The sequence below is a fragment of the Mobula birostris genome, chromosome 7 (genome assembly GCF_030028105.1).
Source record: "Mobula birostris isolate sMobBir1 chromosome 7, sMobBir1.hap1, whole genome shotgun sequence".
In the NCBI taxonomy this organism is placed as follows: Eukaryota; Metazoa; Chordata; class Chondrichthyes; order Myliobatiformes; family Myliobatidae; genus Mobula; species Mobula birostris.
Window position 1 is genome coordinate 39,179,416 of NC_092376.1, and position 22,149 is coordinate 39,201,564.

The 22,149-nt window shown below is 38.5% G+C and overlaps 1 protein-coding gene across 3 annotated transcripts in view; it reads right to left on the minus strand.

Moving 5' to 3' along the window:
* Positions 1-836: 836 nt before the first annotated feature.
* The window catches only part of b3glcta (beta 3-glucosyltransferase a), a 192,895-nt gene continuing 171,582 nt past the window's right edge, over positions 837-22,149 (minus strand). For 2 of the 3 annotated variants that reach the window (XM_072262943.1, XM_072262944.1), the window contains exons 13-15: positions 12,032-12,151; positions 4,363-4,507; positions 837-1,229 (exon numbers count right to left, since the gene is read on the minus strand). In XM_072262943.1, coding sequence (XP_072119044.1) covers positions 1,056-1,229; positions 4,363-4,507; positions 12,032-12,151 — 439 coding nt within the window. In that variant the 3' untranslated portion in view covers positions 837-1,055. Of the gene's footprint in view, positions 1,230-4,362; positions 4,508-6,239; positions 6,392-12,031; positions 12,152-22,149 lie in introns of those variants that run through there. The other variant, XR_011886565.1, reaches the window with a different exon arrangement.

Sequence of the window (22,149 nt, forward strand, 5' to 3'; positions counted from 1 at the left end):
ATCACCAAAGTAGGGAAGTGCTAATTCCTAATAGTGACTTGCCATCAACAGGAAGCATAACTGCTTGAAAACCTGAAGGCCAGTGTGCTTGACACCACTGACCCGGCAGTGTGGTGAAAGGAATTCAACAAACTCACGAGGGTTGCTAAAACTTTATAAAGTCCTAGTTCATAACTTTCTTACAATCTGGGCTCTGTAAGTTATTGTGATGCCAATAGTAGCAAACATTGCTACCAATTTTAATATCCACTGACCTTGAAGAAATCTCAGCTTAACATTATGGGCCAAAGAGCCTGCTCCATAAGGCCATAGACATCAAAGCAGTATTAGCCCCTTCACCCCATTGAGTCTGCTCTGCCACACGATCATGGCTGAGCTATCATCCCTCTCAACCCCATTGTCCTGCCTTCTCTCCATAATCTTTGATACCCTTACTAATCTGGAACCGATGAAGTTCTGCTTTATATATACCCAATGACTTGGCCTCCACAGCCGTCTGTGGCGACAGATTGCACAGATTTATGACCCTCTGGCTAAGGAAAATCCTCCTCATCTCTGTTCTAATGTGATGCCCTTGTATTGTGAGGCTGTGCCCTCCTGCTCTAGACTCCCTCACTATTGGAAATAATTCCTCTGCTGTTCTATTCTGTTTTGTAAATGCAATCACATAGTGTGTAATGGAATGGCAATTATTACTGCTAGAGGTGATAGGATAAAATTAGCCCCCAAGGTACAGTAATTGTATTGATCTCAGTGTCCAACAATGGGAAGAATTTGAATTCTGTACAGCAATATATATATATAGAATTTTATTTTTACAAAATTAGACATACTCTTTGAACATTATCAGAAAAGCATATTTTGCACACATCTTTCCAGATATATCATTTTAAATGCTGACCAAGAAAATTACCAACACAAGTCAACATTTAACTAAGTAATATAAAAGAATAAAGGAAAAAATATGAAAGTACATTTTAGAAGATGTTTTGACAATCAAAATGCATCAAGCATTCAATTCTTAGTGTACATTAAGGGAGGTATTTAAAAGGCATTTATAAATCTTCCCTTTCCTTCTTAGGCTTCTTTACTTTTTGGTGTGAATTGAGGTCATCCTCATTTGCCAACCAAGTCAAATAGACTTCAACAGGATCAATATTCCAATGTTTATGGAATGAAATTGGAACCTGGTGTTTAAGATAGTCTTTTGGATAGTCTGTTGGCCGAGCCTAGAAAATAATAAAAGAGATATAAATTATTTCCTGCAGAAATCTGACATTTTCCCTTTTATTTTAGTCATGAGAATTTGATAAAATATTCAACTCTATGAACCTTTGTGTTTAGATGTCTAATACCAGAGGGCATGCAGTTAAGGTGAGAGGAGGCAATTTCAAAGGTTTGACAGAGGTATACAAAGTTGTGAAGGGTATAGATAGGGTAAATGCAAGCAGACTTTTTCCACTGAGGTTGTGTGGGACTACCTACCACCAGAGGTCTTAGGTTAAGGGTGAAAGGCGAAAAGCTTAAGGGGTACTTCTTCACTCAGAGGGTCGTGAGGGTGTGGAATGAGCTGCCAGCACAATATGTTCAATATACCAACAAGAACTAGTCAATGTCTACATTAATGTTTCAAATAAATTATGATTTGTCCTTACATTAGATTTGTTGATGATGGCAAGATAAGGACATGGTAGTTAGGGTCTGCAAAAACACATCAGCTAAGAGACTGGGCGATAAGGTGATGGATGATGCACAGTGTTTGTAAATCTGAGGTTATGTACTTTGGCAAGATGAGATAGCTTTAAAAGTAATCATCTCTTAATTGGAAATTGCTCATCAATAAAAATGTTCAGCAATTTGTTTCTTTACCAGGCTCCTGATCAAGACTCTACATGCTTAAAATAAATACTTAACAAATTAACTTATGTTCATCCTTTGAAATGTTAAAACAGAAATGGAACAAAAGCTTGAAAACCAGAAATTTGTAAGAATTATTTGCATATTTAATGAGATAACATACATGCCAGAAAGTTGTACAAAGAAGAGGAATGTTTTCTTGAGAAACAAAAACAGGGAATAATATGACATGGAAACTTCACATCTCCCATTGGGGCTTTACACTCTTCTGCTGTCAGTTGATTCAATACTTGTGGAAATGATGTAAATGTGTATTTAAGCTATTTTTCCAGGATTTCAAAAGTTACTAGATATCAGGAGAACTCCAGAGGAGTCTCACACAGCATTACAACTTCCCAAAAATAACCATCAAAATGAATCCTTCTACCTTGTGTTCCATGCTCCAGTCCAGTATGGATAGTTTAATATTTCCAGCATTCAGTGACCTGTGGACCATTTTTCCCCTAAAGCAGACAATCTTGCCTCTACACTTGGAAGTCCATAATTTGGCAATAGAACATAGAACAGTACAGGACAGCAGAGGAGCTAGCTGATCTGCCACAATGTCGTGTTGAACTGATTAAACTAGCAAATAATTCCTTCTGCCCATATACTGTCCATATCCCCTGCTATCCTTGTCCTTCCTTCTTACTGGAACATATCTGTCCTGTACTCTGTGTTTGTCTTTGAACACCTTTCAAATGTTAGATGTGGACTTGTCCAAAAACAGCTATTCCCAATTACTTCCCTCTAGTTCCCATCTAATATTCTCATAATTTGCCTTGCTCCAATTTAATATTCTCTTGCAAGGTCCACACTTATTCTGATCTGTAGCTATGTTAAAAATTAAGGAGCTGTGATCACTGTTCCCTAACTGTTCTGCCACAGAAATATCAGTCACTTGTCAAGGGTCATTACCCAACAGCAGGTGTAGTATGACCCCCTCCCTGTTCTGCCACAGAAAGATCAGTCACTTGTCAAGGCCCATTGCCCAACACCAGATGCCGTATGACCCCCTTCTCTTGTAGGACTATTACATACTGATTTAAGGCATCATGCTGGATGCATCAATTAAATTCTGCCCCATCTAAACCTCCTGCATTAAGGAGGTCCCAGTCTATATTAGGGAGTTGAAATCACCCATATTTTTACTTCTTTCCCTAATTTTCCTGCACATCAATGTCCTAGTGGCTATTGTGTTATTGTGTGTGGGTTGGGAGCGGGGAGGGAGGTCTGTAGTATAGTTCCATCAGAGTGATTTTATGTTGAGCTCTGCCCGTATAGACCCAGTGGATGAGCTCTTAGTATTATTAACTCCAAGTGTAACTGTGATATTATCCATGATTAAAAGTGCATATCCCTCACCACCCTCCACACCCCTAACTCCCACCTTATTCTCTATCTTTTCTAAAACACTGAAGCCTGGAACATTAATCATTCAATTGTCCAATGGAAATGTAATACTGCTGGACGCCCTAGGATTTATTGTGGAAGTTATTGTATTGGCTCTACTTGCAAATAAGACTAAAGTATTCATAATTATTTGATAAATACACCATAAAGAAAATGCACATAGCTTTCAGCTCAACTGTGACAACAATCTTGAGACAGTCACGATGGATAAATTATTTATACAAATGGAAAGGATTTGATGAAAAGTACAGGTATACATTCGGAATAAGCTGACCATCTATTTTGAGAATTTTCCCTCTGGAAAAAGGAGCGAGATGATGAAATTTTAAGTCTAAGATCTGCACAGATTTCAAGAATTTCAGATCCAGAATATCTTTTACATTAAATATTAGGAAATAGAGTATAAAATTGTGAAAACCATCCAAATTTAGGCAACTTTTTCCAGTAAACGAGTGCCAAAATTATGGGGAAAAATCTATCAGTATATCTAGGAACACGAAGCATTAAGATTTATTTTTGAAAAAAAAATCCTCTTAGCAAGGGTAATCATAGCAGTATTATTTCCAATCTCACTGTACACTGCTGCAGTGCTTAAAGGAAATCTATTAATATTCTATGAAACTCGAAGGTCCTCAACACTTGGTTATAAAAATGGAAAATTTTAATTTACCAGAGCCTAATTGAAAGCATATTAAAACAGTGAGATAAAAGTAACTCGCTTGAAATACACACAAGGTCAATCTGGATCTAAATATAAGCCATCTGTAACTTAAAGTAAGATAATTTCTTACTTGAAATAAACATCAAAATGAGTCTCCCAGCCTGGTGTTCTATCCATACTATTATTTTAAAATATTAAAGATTAATTCTTTTTTTTTTAGACACGCAGCAATCCCCTAATGCCCAGAGCCACAAACATTTTAATTACAATGAATTAGCCTCAATTTTATTTGCAAATTCTGCTCCTTTGTCTTGTTGTCTCTTAACTAACCAGTGTGTCTTCCAATGTATACCATACTTTTAATGAAAAAAAGAATGTAAGGGAAGGATTACCTGATGGAAAAGTGGACTGTGTGTTACTGGGATACCAAGGCTGTTGAAACACATCCCTAGAACCATATCATCAGGTGCATCATTACTGTAACAACTGCATCCACTTTTAAGTAATTGCTTTACTGCTTCTCGGCTAAAGACAATTCTGTGCAAGAACAAAAACAAATCGAAGTACAACTGAGAACAGCAAAATAATATATTAGTGTAATTTTAAGCATCAAATTAGTTGTATACTTTATACTTTATTGTCACCAAACAATTGATACTAGAACAATCATCATAGCGATATTTGATTCTGCGATTCCCGCTCCCTGGATTACAAATCGATAGTAAATATTAAAAACTTAAATTATAAATCATAAATAAAAAATAGAAAAATGGAAAGTAAGATAGTGCAAAAAAACCGAGATGCAGGTCTGGATATTTGGAGGGTACGGCCCAGATCCGGGTCAGGATCCGTTCAGCAGTCTTATCACAGTTGGAAAGAAGCTGTTCCCAAATCTGGCCGTACGAGTCTTCAAGCTCCTGAGCCTTCTCCCGGAGGGAAGAGGGACGAAAAGTCTGTTGGCTGGGTGGGTCATGTCCTTGATTATCCTGGCAGCACTGCTCCGACAGCGTGCGGTGTAAAGTGAATCCAAGGACGGAAGATTGGTTTGTGTGATGTGCTGCGCCGTGTTCACGATCTTCTGTAGCTTCTTTCGGTCTTGGACAGGACAACTTCCATACCAGGTTGTGATGCACCCTAGAAGAATGCTTTCTACAGTGCATCTATAAAAATTAGTGAGGGTCTTAGGGGACAGGCCAAATTTCTTTAGTTTTCTCAGGAAGTAAAGGTGCTGGTGGGCCTTCTTGGCAGAGAACTCTGCTTGGTTGGACCAAGTCAGGTCATTTGTGATATTGACCCCGAGAAACTTAAAGCTTTTGACCTGTTCCACTTGCACACCACCGATGTAAATTGGGTCGTGCGGTCCACTACTCCTTCTGAAGTCAACAACCAATTCCTTCGTCTTGCTGATGTTGAGGGATAGGTTATTGTCTTCGCACCATGCCACCAGGTTCTTAATTTCCTCTCTGTACTCAAACTCATCATTACCCGAGATATGGACTACAATTGTTGTGTCATCAGCAAACTTATATATCGAGTTTGATGGAAACTTGGCTACACAATCATGGTGTACAGTGAGTACAGCAGTGGGCTGAGTACACAGCCTTGTGGGGCACCGGTGCTCAGAGTGATTGTAGAGGAGAGCTTGTCCCCTATTTTTACAGCCTGTTGTAACAGTTTTGCAGAACAGTTTAGCAGTACCATGGTGTTTCATGTTTAAAATCTGTTAAGTTCAAATGTTTCTGTATTCTGGTTCTAAAATACATCAATAAAAAAGCTGATTGATTACAATTTACTGGGGTGGGGTAAATCATACCCTCAGATCTTATTAGTCTAATTGAGGTATATTCAAGCCTCTTCACTGCATTACCTTTAATTCCAAGAGCTATTTAAAGGTCGTTAAGCAATAGAGAATGGGAGGAAATTTATTGCACATTTAGAGTATGAATGGGGTTCAGTTGTATGAGAGGTTTAAAATAAATTCTCTATTTAATAGTTGCTTCATTAAGATACAGTTTATCATAGATCACATCATTAAAACCATAAGAATGCATGAACCAAGGAGGCTATTTAAAATGTGCAAGGGTAGGATTAGTGTAAAAATGGGTGCCTGACTGATGGTGAGGCCTCAGCAGGCTGAGGCCATTTCTGTGCTATACCTTTATGACAATGTGACTTTTCAAGTTTATTCATTACATGAAATAACAAAAAATAACATGAGGTAACAATGCACTACTGAATAGTAATTCAAACAGTTTGGGTGAACAATTACTTGGAGCGTTGCCTGAAGTTCTGGTTGCCGTGCTAAAGGAAGGATGTTCTGTAGTTGCCATGGAGAGACTGCAGAAGAGATTTGCCGGCATGTTGCCTGGATCGGAGATCTTCAGTTATGGGGGGAGATTGGACCAGCAGGGCTTGGTTTCCCTGTAATGAAGGAGGTTGAGGGGATGATCTGATAAATATAAAATTACAAGAGGTGTACTTAGGGCTGACATGCTGATTTTACCTTTTCCCATGCAAGGAATATCAAAAATAAGAGTGCACACGTTTAAGCTGACAGGCAGGAGTTTCAAAGGGAATCTGAGGGTTTATTTTTACACAAAAAAATATTTGAAATGGAAATATGCTGCCAGAAGTGGTGAAATCAGATACCGTTACATTTAAGAGGCACTTCGAAAGGCACTTCAATAGGTGAGGCACTGAAGGATATGGACCTCTTGCAAGAAAATGACATTGGTGTAGATTGACAAAATGGTTGGCATGAACTTGTTTCTGTGCTGTATAAAGAAACTAGAATAAAAATCGGGAAGGGAATTAGGACAGACAGGATGGACCATGAAAAGTCTTTGTCAAATAGGATTAAAGAATATCCTGAAGCATTCTAAACATATATCAAGAACAAGAGAATAACCAGGGACAGGGTAGGGCCCTGCAAGGGTAAAGGAGAGAACAAATGCTTGAAAGAGGAGGATGCAGACAAGTTGCTAAATGAGTACTTGGCAACAGTACGGAGCGTGCTAATATACCCAGGCACTTTGAGAAAAAGGAGGAGGTAGTGTTGGTAAAGAACATTAAGGTGGATGTCTACAGGGCCTGTGGATATATGCCAAATTACTGAGAGAGGCAAGAGATAAGGCATGGGCCTTAACCAGGATCTTTGCATCCTCTCTATTCTAGCCACAGGCGAGGTCCTGGAGGATTGGTGAGCAGCTAATGGCCTTCCTTTGTTCAAAAAAGGAGTAGGGATAATCCTGGAAACTATCAGGGGTGGTGAACCTATGGCACGTGTGTCCAAGATGGCACATGCAAAACTTTTGTGGGCACGTGGCATGTTGTGCTACCCCTCAATTTGTTAAATCTCACCTACAATAAAAAATACATAATGATAATCTTTACTGTCAAATGAAGCATCAAATAATTTTTCACAACCTGTGAGGAGTGAGGTGTTTTACAGGAAATGGTTTACACTGGCTAGACAGTTGCAAGAACACGTGACACTGGATGATACGTTTTGTAATCCTCGCAAACCTGGTGTACACATCTGTATTTGCTTAGTAAATGATTGGGCCAGATGACTTTGGTTTCAGTCAGCTCATATTTTTCTTATTCCCTTTGTGAGTGAACAAACTCATTTTCCATTGTTTGTGGAGTAGACTCGATGGGGCAAATGGCTTAATTCTTCTCCAATGTCTTACTGTCTAGTACTGGATATTCAGTGATAGTAACAGTAAATACTGGATGAGTGCATGAGTGTACCTCCATGGACATTTGTGATGAACTTGGTCAAGTCTGATTATAGGAGTAGATTTACTGATGAAATGAGTAAATGAGCTCTCAGAACAACCAAATACAAAATATATGTCATTGTAAGTGAGACAGCAAAATCTCACTGAAAATGAAGTGTCTGTTTCCTTTTCTTTGATATTTGGTGCATATTCATAAAATATTATAATTTTGCATTCATGTTAGTTTTTATACATATACACACACACATACACACACACACACGTCTCTCTCTCTGGCAATGAAGAGTTGGCATACAGAGAGGAGGTACAGAAGCTTGTCAAATGGTGCGAGTCTCAACTTGAACAAAGGAGATGATTGTGTTCTTAAGAAAAGCACAGGTCAACCACTCTCCATTGCACATCAATGGCTCTGCCATGGAGACTGAAGAGCACAAAGGCACATAATGGACAAGCTAATCTGGACTCACAACACCTCTTCACTAGTCAAGAATGCACAGCAGTGTCTACACTTTCTGAGGAGATTGAGGCGTGCAAGACTCCCTGACCCCATTCTAACAACTTTCTACAGGAGCACCATCGAGAGTATCCTGTTTGGCTGCATCACTGTGTGAAACGGAAGCTGCATTAGGGTTAGAACTGCAAGACCCTACAGAGGACAGTAAAAACCACTGAGAGGATCATCAGGATCTCCATCAAAGCTAATGGGACAGCATACTGTTAACAGCAGTGTTTATCAGTGTTGATGTACAGAGTGATCTTGGAGTCCAAGTCCATAGCTCTCTGAAAGTGCCTGAACAGGAGATAGAGAGGCAAAAAGGCATATGGCATGTTCTCCTTTGTTAGTCAAAGCATTGATTTCAAGAGTCAGTAAGTTATAACACAGCATTATAAAACTCCAGTTAGATCACATCTGGAGGAATGCATTCAGTGCTAGTTGCCCCATTACGGTGAAGATGTTGAGACCTTGCAGAGGGTGCAGAAGAGCTTTACCAGTCTGCTGCCTGGATTAGAGGTCACGTACTACAAGGAGAATTTAGTCATACTTGGGATTGTTTTCTCTGGCACAGTGAATTCCGAAGGCAGTCTGATAGAGATTTATAAGACAAGGAGAGGCATAGATAGACTATGGGTATATTTCACTATGGGGTGAAAATGTCTAATTCTAGAGAGCATACAATCAAGGTGAGAGCAGGCAGATTGAAAGGAGGTGTGCGGAATAAGTTTTCTCTTTGTACAAAGAGTAGTGTGGGCACCTTCTTCAAGAGGACCACAACCTTGGCTAGAGTCAAGGCTCTATGCTTTGGCTGTTGGCAGGGTCATTCATTCTAAACAGGTCAAAAGGTAGAGGCTAGACTAAGGGTGGTCCAACGATCCTCCAAGATCAGGGGTTCAACTCAGGGCTAACAATTCTGACTGGTAAAACAAAATTGTTACAGAAACAATAATGTAGAATCCTTCTGCATCTGAGTGTGATAGTATTCCTGAGTTTCCACCCAGGAACTTGCATGACTGACAGCAAAAACCAAGAGGAAGCTACTGACATGATGAAGGAAGCCCTGAACACTGCCAGAGATGGAGGACCTTCGTTGCTGCCCTAAACCCCAGTGGAATAACGGACAGTAAGTAAGTGGGTAGCTAGCTGCCAGGAATTTCAAGAGATGAAAAGAAGACCTATGCACTAGCACCAAATCCCAAAGCTTGTTCAGCTCGTTCTGTAACCAGATTATTCTGATTTTGCGCATTCTTCCTAATTGGATTGTGAATATTATTGCAGATGTTATGCATCCGACTTTACTTTCAGTTGTGCTTACATTAATGTCCTTGCAGCGTTAAACTCTGACCCCTGATTATGCATTATACTGAAATAAAACTGCTCTGGATTTTAACCTCAAATTGGATTGATTTTGGATGTCTTCCTTAAAAAGCAATAAGCAATCCCATAAGAAAATTTGGGTTGCTTTCTATTCTTAACATTTCTGTACAGAAATGTGTTTTCTATTTGTTTCAATTTTCACTTCTGTCAACTTTGCTATTATGTTAAGTTTACAGTTCTGAAAGCTGAGTACAATATTGAAAGAAAAGCTGGAAAAAAAGCTAAAATAATCAGCAACACTGAGATTTTTTTTTTCTGGACTCAGCAGTAGGTGTACAATGAATTAGCTACAATGCAATATACTCAATTTCCAACATTTTGTCCTACTGTTATCCTCAGGGCCAAGTTTTAAAAGCAGAATGCAATGCATAGAATGGTGTTATACTGCATGTTTAGAAATGTAACTAGATGTCACTGAACATGCAACAGGGGAAATTAGCATATTTCCCTGAAATCAAAAAGAATTTTCTTTCAGTTAGTCCTGACGAAGGGTCTCAGCCTGAAACGTCGACTGTACTTCCAATAGATGCTGCCTGGCCTGCTGCGTTCCACCAGCATTTTGTGTGTGTTGCTAGAATTTTCTTTGTGTAGAGTTCTCCAGTCCTGTATTTTCCATGATTTATAATTTTTATATTCCAAAGCTTGAAATTTTGATTACGCTTACCTTCTACACATTATTTTTATACAATGGGATTAAATTAACAAACCCTAACAACATAATGAACATAGACAAATTCAATTGATTTTGTCATTGGCATTCTTTAGATTTAAAAGATAATAGGCATAATACTATTCCTAATAAGGGAGCTAGGGCTTTACTCTTTGGAGAGAAGGAGGATGAGAGGAGACATGATAGAGGTGTACAAGATAATAAGAGGAATAGATAGAGTGGGTAGCCAGCGCCTCTTCCCCAGGGCACCACTGCTCAATACAAGAGGACATGGCTTTAAGGTAAGGGGTGGGAAGTTCAAGGGGGATATTAGAGGAAGGTTTTTCACTCAGAGTGTGGTTGGTGCGTGGAATGTACTGCCTCAGTCAGTGGTGGAGGCAGATACACTAGTGAAGTTTAAGAGACTACTAGACAGGTATATGGAGGAACTTAAGGTGGGGGCTTATATGGGAGGCAGGGTTTGAGGGTCGGCACAACATTGTGGGCCGAAGGGCCTGTACTGTGCTGTGCTATTCTATGTTCTATAAGGGAATTCTTGTTGCCTATGAAACTATCTACATATCACAAGTCAGTGCTATGAATGAAATTCATGTGATAACATAACGTTCATATTAGAGAGCATGAACTTCCATAGTGCTTATGCTTACAGTTCTATCAATTATATACTTTAATTGCAATTCCATTATCAAATTAGTTTTGTAAATTCTGAATAAACCTAAACAATGCTATTATAGAATAAGTCAGTAAAAGCATAAAGGCTGTGCCTAAGCTGATTAAAAATTTCTTTCACAGGGATTAAATTGGCAGATTTCTACCTTTTCTTGGAATGTAGGAGAATGCAATAATATATGAGCACTTCCTTGTAAGTATACCAAACTTTATGTTCTTCAGAGATCTGTGTGACTTGTTGACCAGAAATGGGCTATTATTGAATAGCACCAAAAACTAATTATTATGGGCCAATATCAGACTTAAAATGAATATCAAAAACTACAAAGCTGGAAATCTTCAAAAAAACCCTGAAAGTATAAAAACACCTAGCAGGTCAGGCAACATCTATAGAAACAGCTTCATTCTGGGACCTCTTTTACAGAATGGGTCTCATGTGAAACGTTAACTGTCTCTCTATCCAGATGCTGTAAGACATGATGAGTGTTTATCATAAAACACTTCAGGAGATATCCAAAATGTTGCCATAATGAGTTAAAAAAGGAGACTCATTCAATAAACTGTTAGTGTGGATTGCTTTCATTCAACAGAAATTGTACTCATTGGCAAAACAAATCGGCCCATTTTGCTAGAGAGAAAATGTTAAGTAAAATCAAGGTTCAAGTAGCTGTATATAGAAAATTATATGGCAATATAGCTCTAGAATAATAAGATTCCATTTCAATCGTTTCAGTAATACCCTTGCACCCTCCAATTTATCACTTCACAGTGCTGCTGGGTGAAGGACGGCTTGCTTCCACTCTAGAGAGCTCTATGTGAGCTGCCATTTCATGGCATTTCCAGCAGAGATGAAGCAAATTTGTGACAGCAGTGGAAGAAGTGTCTCGAGAGTGCAGGTGGTTTTAGGATTAATGTCACAGTAGTAGAGAATTGGACAGGTAAGAACTAGTCAGAGGGGTACAAAGGGAAGTCCATCAGTGACTGAGGGAGAATGAAAAGGGAGGCAATGTGGAAGAAGATAGCAATGTTTTCTGTGCTGTAGCCCTCACTATATGTGTGTGTGTGTGAATGAAAGCTCACGGACACCCACATGAAGGCTCACTTACCCACCACCTCCTGTAATATAGCTGTATCCACCAGTGCTCAGGCCATATCCATAGCGCTCACCAAGGAAAATTGGCTCTTCGGGATTGTAGCAGCTCAGTAACCTTTGCAGTCTTGGGATGCTGTATTAAAAAGCAGTTAACCTTTAGTAAATGCATAATGTGTCATTATAATAAAGTAAAACTAGTGTCACAGCACATTGATTATCAAAAATGAGAAATCTGGAAGGTTACCTAATACCTCAAAACCATTCCTTGCCATTAAAGTTGAGTAGGAAGGATTTCCCCTTTGTAATAAATTCAGAAAAAAAATAAATTCACTATAAGTACAGTAGTTACTTCTTTCCACATTCAGCACAATATATGTATTTTACACATTTCATGAATTCCTCTCCCTTTTTCTCTATTCTTTCTACAGAGTAAAGTGAGCTGAATAAAAACCTACCTTCGGTTAGTGGCTCTGTAGGGAACAGCCCACTAAATGCTGCTTATCGCTCTCCTATCTCTAACTTGTGCATCCTCAAAGAATTGTAGAATTCAGAGCCAACCTGCAGGTCAGATGGTTGGGTGCCCGGTCCCTTGCTCTGTCACTGGACTCTCCAGTGAGTTCAACAGCAGACAAAGCTGAGAGGCTGGATCTGAACTGCACCCTGAATCACTGCTCAGTGTGTCCTGTGCTCAGTGAGTCCACATGCTGGTGTCAGTACTGCAGCCCCAGTCATCTGGATGAGGCCACCAGCTCTGACCAAAAAAAAAACAATGCAAGTGCAGGTAAGCAATTCATTATTTTTCTCCATTTACTTTGGCAGATACATGGACAGGCGGGGAACGGAGGGCCGCAGTCTACATGTAGGCAGATGGCATTAGCATCCTGGTCAGAAGTGCAGACAAGCAGACAGCTGAAGGGTCTGTTTCTCTGCAGTACTGTTCTGTTTTCTGTTCTATAAAAGGACAAGAGGTGTTTTTGTTTCTCCCATTTAAATTGGTAGAACAAAAGAGTAGAGGGAAGCAAGATAGAAACTTCATAATTGTGTGGCAAGCTTTGGGATTTGGTGCTAGTGCATAGGTCTTCTTTTCATCTCTTGAAATTAGTGGTATAAAGGACAGGCAACAACCCAAGAGAGCCAATGATGGCAGAGAAGTTGCATTTGTAAAGGGAGACCACCCTCTAAAGAGATGAGAGTCTGAAGCACAGTTTTATTAAAAAGTTCAAAGTTAATTTATTATCAAAGTACATATATGTCACCATATACAACCATAAGATTTGTTTTCTTGCATACACACTCAGTAAATCCAAGGAACAGAACAGAATCAATGAAACACCCAACAGCACAGACAACCAACCAATGTGTAAATACAAAAGAGAAAAAGATAAATAAATAAACAATAAATATCGAGAACATGAGGTGAGGAGTCCTCTGAAAGTGAGTCCATAGGTTGAAGGAACAATTCGGATGATGGTGTGAGTGAAGTTGAGTGAAGTTATCCCCTCTGGTTCAACAGCCTGATGGTTGAGGGGCAATAACTATTCCTGAACCTGGTGGTGTGGGTCCTGAGGCTCCTGTATCTTCTTCCTGATGGCAGCAGCGAGAAGAAAGCATGGCCTGGATGATGGGGTTCCTTGAAGACAGATTCTGCTTTCCTGCAACAGCACTTCATGTAGATGTGCTCAATAGTGGGGAGGGATTTACCTGCAATTGACTGGGCTGTATCCACTACTTTTTGTAAGATTTTCCTCTCAAGGACATTGGTGTTTCCATATAGGCTGTGAAGCAACCAGTCAATATACTCTCCACCACACATCCTATAGAGGTTTGTCAAAGTTTTAGGTGTCAGGCCGAATCTTCGTAGACTTCTAAGTAGAGGCACTGCTGTGCTTTTTTCATAATTGCACTTAAATGTTCTGAAATGATAACTTTAATTAAAGTTGCTGACCCTGTCCATCTCTGATTTCCGGAACAGGACTGGCTCATGGACCTCTGGTTTCTTCCTTCTGAAGTCAATTATCTTCTCCTTGGTCTTGCTGACATTGAGTAAGAGATTGTTGTGGAACCACTCAGCCAGATTTTCAATCTCCCTCCTAATACACAAGGTTTGCAGTGTCACAAAATGGTGCAGGAGCCCAAGCTAAGAAACATATTCCACATTCACATGATGACATGTACAGTTTGTATAAAATTTACAAGTGACCAGAATAAAGTTCAGCGGATCGTAAGCACCTGATAAGGGTGTCTCAACCTAATATATGGACTGTTTATTTCAACAGGATCTCATCTCAAGTGGGCCTATCTTACTCAATTTCATATCAAAAGATAAATTCTTCACACAGGGATCCATCTACTGAACCCACGCTGTGCTAGCTGAAAATAAGTATTTCCTTCCTTACATATAAAGAAGAAAATCCTACATAACTACTCCAGGGAAGCTGAAAGTGCACTCTTACAATGAGACTTTTTTGCTTCTATACTCATAATTCTTGCTTTAAAACCAAACAGACCAGTTGACTTTCTTATTGCTGATTGTACTTATACATTAACATATTGCATTTTATGTTCCAGTACTCAACATTTTCAGTTTATTAATGTCTCACCACATACAAGATATTACTTGGCTTTTCTTCTCAGCAATAATCTTATCATACAATGTGTGCTAATTTCTTTAATTTGGAACCTTCAGCTATGTTTAAAAGGAAGTGTCAAAGCCTTTGGAATCTATTTGTTACTGAAATTACTTCATAGATGCTATATAAATGCATAGTTACGAAAATGTCAAATTAACAAAAATCTCCCAAAGAGTTGAGACTGCATTAGATTTCAGGAAAGTTAGTAATGTGGGTAGGTTAATTAGAGAAATTACATAGGTTATGTTGTCAACTAAAGTTGGATGTTTCATACTAGATTTGCTAACTTGGTGTGAAGTATAATGCATTCATTTATTCCCTCACACAACAAAGCAGCATAAACTGATATCTTCCAAAGTAATTAATTGTTCAAAAGAAGTATATATGATTTGTGATTATAATTTACACAGGACATCAAAGATTTTGCTTCCTGAATCTTTTTGGGTATTTCCCTATCATTCGTCATTTTTTAAAAATTCACCTATATTTGTTAATTCAATTCAGAATTCAACTCAATTAAAAAGTTGCCCACAACATTAGCTGAAAAGTTTTCTATCCTGTCCAGGCATGGCTAGGGATGCTTGGGCAGGGCAGATGCTGCATGGCAGAGCAGTTTTCAGAAAGGCTATAAATTTCCATAAGGGATTTGATATTTGAGACAGATGTTTCCAGAATAACTGATGCCAAGATTAAAAAAGGCATTTTTGTTGGCCCACAGATCAAACAGGTCATCAATGACAGGCAACTCGAAGAATTTCTGGTGGGACTGGAGAAAATCGTATGGAAGGCATTCAAGGATGTTGCTGAAAATTTTCTTGACAATTACAGAGCATCAAACTATGTACGTCTGGTTCACAACATGCTTCAAGCATACAAAACCATGAAGTGCAACATGTTACTAAAGATTCATTTTCTGCATTCCCAAATTTCCACCCTGCAAATCTTGGTACTGTCAGTGACAAGCATGATGAAAGTTTCACCTGGACATTGAGATCATGGAGAAACGATATCAGGGCAACTAGAATCCATCAATGCTGGCTGATTATTATTGGACACTTAAGCAAGAAGCTTCAGGCACTGAGTACAAACAAGAATTATCAACAAAACATTTTTAGCTTCGTTAAACTACTGCAAAGCATCAGCACTATTAGGCAATTAAATGCATTATATTCAATAAAAAATAATTTCTTGTTTCTCCAAATTCCTACGTGATACAAGTAGTCTGAAATTATATTTGTCTGCAGCTTCAAGCGGTCTAACATAAACAAACAAAATTCTGAGGAAGCAATACTTACGGAAAAATTTGTTGTCCAATTTTATCGTTTATGACTAAGCAGTACTGAACTTGTCATCAATAATTAAATTACTGTATTAAATGAAATTTTCAAAACCTGCATATACTGTATGTCAGTAGCAATACTGGGGAAGTAGAGGCAAGTAGATATATGCATATAATTACCCAAAAATTATTGAACAAAACAGAAATTATCTTCAGCCATGGGGTGCATATATGTGTGCAGAAGTAATGGCAATTCTTGATGAAATTAGAACTTGACAGTATTTAGAACAATTTAACAAAAAATCACAATTTTCCATAGAAGTTCTGAACATTCTGTTTGCATTTGGAATTTACTAACATTTGAAAGCAACTAAAATAACCTTTCCCATGTACTTTTTCGATATTTTTGAATTCCAAATAATCAGCCCCAAACTTTGTTTTAAGATTAATAAGAAATAAATCGGTAATGCAAAACCAACATATGTTTTCAATTGTATTAATTTCCTTGATAAATTAGTAATTATAAATTGTGTTGATATTTGAAAATTACAGTCACAACAGTAAAATCAGAGGGCATATGGTTACAGTGAGAGGGAAAAGATTTAAAAGGGACCCAAGGGGCAACAACTTCACAAAGGAGATGACATATGAAAAGCGATTCGGCATGCACAAGCTGGGGTGAAGGGCCAATTTCCACACTGTATCACTCTGTGACTCCGAATAACAACCTGGTCTAATAATGCCTAACAAAGAACATTACACCTCTTTGGCCCACAATGTTGGACCAACCTTTTAACCTACTCTAGGATCAATCTAACTCTTCCCTCCTACGTTGCCCTTTAGTTTTCTATCAGCCTTGTGCCTATCTAAGAGTGTCCTAAATGTCAATGATGTATCTGCCTCTACCACCAGCCCTGGCAGGGTGCTCCACACACCCACCACTCTCTGTGTAAAGAACTTACCTCTCACATCCCCCCTATACTCTCCAGCTGGGGAAAAAGACCATAAGACAAAGGAGCAGGATTAAGCCATTTAGTCTTTTGACCTGCTCTGCCATTCTATCGTGGCTGATTTATTATCCCTCTTAATCCCATTCTCCTGCTTTTTCCTTGTAACCTTTGATGCCCTGACTAATCAGAAACTTATCAACCTCTGCTTTTAAGTCTCTGGCTATCCACTCCAGCTATGCCTCTTACCATCCTGTATACCTCTATCAAGTCTCCTCTCAACCTTTGCTCCAAAGAGAAAATCCATAGATTGCTCAACCTACCTTACATAGAAATCTACAGCACATTACAGGCCCTTCAGCCCACAATGTTGTGCCGGCCATGTAACCCACTCTAGAAACTGCTTAGAATTTCCCTACTGCATAGCCCTCTATTTTTCTAAGCTCCTTCTACCTATCTATTCAGGAGTCTCTTCAAAGACTCTATTGTATCTGCCTCTACCATCTTTGCTGGCAGTACGTTCCACACACCCACCACTCTCTGTGTGAAAAACTTACCTCTGACATCCCCCTTGTACCTGCTTCCAAGCACCTTAAAACTATGCCCTATCGTGTTAGCCATTTCAGCCCTGGGAAAAAGCCTCTGGCTATTCACACGGCCAATGCCTCTCATCATCTTGTACACCTCTATCAGGTCACCTCTCATGCTTCATTGCTCCAAAGAGAAATGGGCAAGTTCAATCAACCTATTCACACAAGACACACTCTCCAATCTAGGCAACATCCTTGGAAATCTCCTCTGCACTCTCTTTACGGTATCTACATCCTCCCTGTAGTGAGCTGACCAGAACTGAACACAGTACTCCAAGTAGGGTCTAACTGAAGTCTAACACAGCATGCTTTGAGCTCTTATTTTATGAAAATAGCATCCACTGCTTCCCTTTTATCTATGCCATTAAATACACACTAAACAAACTAGTAGATTTGCCAAACACATTTCACTTTCATAAATTAAAACAGAAAGTGCCATAAGTATCCAACATTCACACAGCATGTGTGGAGAAAAAAGTTCTGGATTCCCAATATCTGCTGTATTTTTATTATTTTTCTTTCATAAATGCTTCTTCAATGTATAATATATTGGATTTCTAACTTTCCTATAATAAAGGATTCTACCATTTTAATGACAACTGATTCCAAAATAAATTCACATTTCTCTCTTATTTACATTCTTTATTCTTTATTCTTACTTGAATAATCACAATATACTTGGTACCATTGAATGAAACACTGCAAAACTGAGTGAATTTTGTAAGATTATTTATGAATCCATAATCCTTTCAACCATTTTGTTTGGAATCCTGGGCCTAGGGTGTTGGCTATCTGGTCCAGAGGTTTTGTTGGCTTAATTTCTCCAGTACATTTTGATTAATATTATTGATTAAGCTCACTCTGATGATAGTCTTTGTTCTTCTTAGAATCTGCTTTGTTTCATTTCATAATAAACATCTCAGCTTTTGTGTCATTTCCAATTAAAGTTACTTGCATTTCAAGACATACTCAAACAGGAATGGATATGAATATGGAATACAGAACTTAGTCTGGAATTGAACTGAATTGACTTTATTTCTTACATCCTTCACATACATGAGGAGTAAAAATCTTATGTATGTGAAGGATGTAAGAAAGAAAAAAAGGTGCTGCTGTGCCTTTTTCACCACACAGCTGGTGTGCACAGGCCACGTGAGGTCCTCGGTGATGTGGATGCCGAGGAACTTGAAGCTGTTTACGCGCTCAATCCCAGATCCATTGATGTCAATAGGGGTCATCCCGTCTCCATTTCTCCTGTATTCCACAACCAGCTCCTTCCTTTTTGCGACATTGAGGGAGAGGTTGTTTTCTTGACATCACTGTGTCAGAAAGATGACTTCTTGTCTGTAGGCCACCTCGTTATTGCTTGTGATTAGGCCAATCAATATAGTGTCGTCAGCAAATTTAATTAGCAGATTAGAGCTGTGGGTGGTAACACAGTCATGGGTATACAGGGAGTAAAGGAGGGGACTTAGTACACAGCCCTGAGGGGCTCCTGTATTGACAGTCAGAGGGAGCCCACTCTTATCACCCACCAGCGATCTGACAGGAAGTCCAGGATCCAGCTGCACTAGGCAGGGTCAAGGCTGAGGTCTCTGAGGTTCCTGTCGAGTCTGGGTGGAATTATGGTGTTGAATGCTGAACTGTAGTCCAACAACAGCATTCTCACATAAGCTTCTTCCCCATAGTGTAAGGACAGTATGTAGAGCAGTGGCTATTGTGTCGTCTGTCAAATAGTCATGTCGGTAGGCGAATTGTAAGGGGTCCAGTTAATGATAGGGGCAGCTCCTAGAATATCTGACATGTAAGTTGGTCAGTAAAATAATGAAGATCTGAAATAGAATATGTTTCATTCACACAAACACATCATCCATTCATCTACGATACTACTAAGGATCTCCAGTACAGAGGGTATGCCATTTTCTCACGATTACCATCAGGTAGGAGATACAGAAGCCTAAAGGCACACACTCAGTGATTCAGGAACAGCTGCTTCTCCTCTGCCATCTGATTCCTAAATGGACATTGAACCCGTGAACACTACCTCTTTAATATACAATCATTTCTGTTTTTGCACAATTTTAATCTATTCAATATATGTAAACTGTAAATTGATTTACTTATTTATTCTTATATTTCTTTTTCTTCTTCTTCTAGATTATGTATTGCATTGAACTGCTGCTGCTAAGTTAACAAATTTCACATCACATACCGATGATAATAAACCTGATTCTGATATATCAATGTAGCCATTATAACTAAACCAGGAGGTAGCGCAATAAATCTCAATTCATTATATACAGTATGTGGAACATCTCTTTTGTGGGTAAGAACTCACTCTTAGCTAGACAGCTGGAAATTGAAAGCCTTTGGAAGCCAAGTTTAATCACTTGAATTTACAGGGAGCAATTACAGTACGCAGGATCACAAAAGATCATCCAAGGAGACAACTTCACCTTGCTTTTGGTACTTTAGTTTAACAATAAGAGGTAAGATAGTGCAAGTTAAAAACTAAAGGCAGTTCATCTCAATAAGAAAGTGCAGAAAAAGCATTTTAAATGGACTTGAATTAAAAGCCATTACAGAGATGTGATTCCGAATAAACAAAGGCTTAATACAAAAGTACTCCAAAGAAAGCGACATTTGAAAAGCCAAAATGATCGTGATTGGAAATGGAGTTGTCAGGGAGTGGAGGTTCTGAAAAAAAATAAGGTTTCAGGTTGAAGGCTTTGTTTGAACTGAGTAAGAAAACAAGCACGTTTTTAAGCAACAAGGACAGAGGAGGAAATATGGTCCTATTCTTCCCTGTCAACGACACGGAGGGATTTCAGCATCTTCTGCTTTTTTTTTTCAAATTTCCAATAATACATATTTTAAATCTGGAAAGAATAAGACCTCATAATAAAAGAAATATAACAAACACAGTGAACTTTGTCAATTGGACTGGATAAATCAATTTAGCAAGGACAGTTTTATCGCCCTTTCACATTGTATCCTGCTGCCTTAAAAAAGAGATTAATATATATTAATCTCTTGTCCTTGCTCCAGATCCCTCAGCCACTGTAAACTATCTACTCCTATCTACTCTCCAATATTTCTCATAATTTCCAATCTTACTCAAACTCTTCTTCCTGCAACAATTACCTCAATGTTTCAAAGTTTTCTGTCAAACTTGTATTTATTCAAATCATGGAAGAATCCAATGGATTCACCATATTGTTTAACATTTGATCCTATGATACAATAGCTCTGAGCCTAATTCTTTCAACATCTATTAGAAAAAGCAGACTTTTATTTCTGATGAAGACATTAACGCTAGAGACAATGGTTTTCTCTGGTTAAACATACCTTGCAGAAAGTAAAAAGACAGAATGGTTTCACAATTGAAGATAAGAATGAACAAATCTATATTTATTTGATTTATTTGATCATGCTGAGCCCTTATTGTGAATGACACAAGTGGAAATGTGTGTACATAACTGGCATACAATGGTTCTGGCTGCTTCTGGTGATATGGACCAAAAATGTGTGACAACTCAAGAACCCTATGCCCCTCTCCCACATCCACATGCACACACACCAAATGGAGCTTCAAGGGATTCATTCCTTCTTTATTTTTATTCATGAGCTTATAAACGATTTTTTGAAATCTTGTGCTATAACTTAAAAAGCCACCTTACTGAAATGAGTTTTAAATTACGTGGCAGTATTGTCATAACTGACAATAGACCAAGAGCTACAATCCTCCTTTCCACAGACATCTATACTATACTTGTTTTTGCCAGTTTTGAACAAATATATCACGCAGATCCATTTCCTCTTGTGCTTCCACACGAACAAGCCAGCATACAGAAATGTCTTCCAAATGAGGATGGTTTCTAATTTGACACTTACATTGAAATTTCTGTCTGCTTGTGCTTCATCAACTCATATATTATAGCCTCATCATATGATGCAAAGGTGCTGCATTTATGTTACTAATCTTTTAATGATAATGCATATTTTCTACAATTTATAATAGATACATAACAAAAGACATTTTTGGAGTTCTTGCACATCAAGAGAAATGAAAGTGTTGAATGCTGCATTTATTTAGTTAATGTGATCACTCACTGCTTTTTTAAAAAAACTGCTTAATATAAATTAGGTTTTAGATCATGGTTACTACCAGACAAAAAAATTTGCAGTTGCTTCTTACTTTCAGGTATGATTTTAATTTAAGGTGATGAATATGATGCTCAAATTAACATTCCACTCAACAGTGGGAACTGTGGGTGTAATTTTAACCTGGAAGAGTTTTGTGACTTTGTGTGCAGCTCAAAGATAAGATTAGCTTTATTTGTCACTTGTACACTGAAACGTGCAGAAATGTGTCATTTGCATCTGATCAAATCAGTAAGTATTGCACTGAGCAGCCTGCAAGTGTCACCACGCTTCCTGCGGCACCATAGCATGCCCATAACTTACAAACCCTAACCATATATCTTTTGAAATATGGGAGGAAAACGAAGCATCTGGTGGGAACCAATGTAATCACAGAGAGAATGTGCAAACTCCCACAGACAGTGGTGGGAATCGAATCCTGATTGTACAGCTAGCCCTGTAAAGTGGTGCACTAACTGGTAAAAACAAGCAAGAATGTGAGGGTGTTCAAAATCTAAATTCAACCCGACAAATTCCACCTT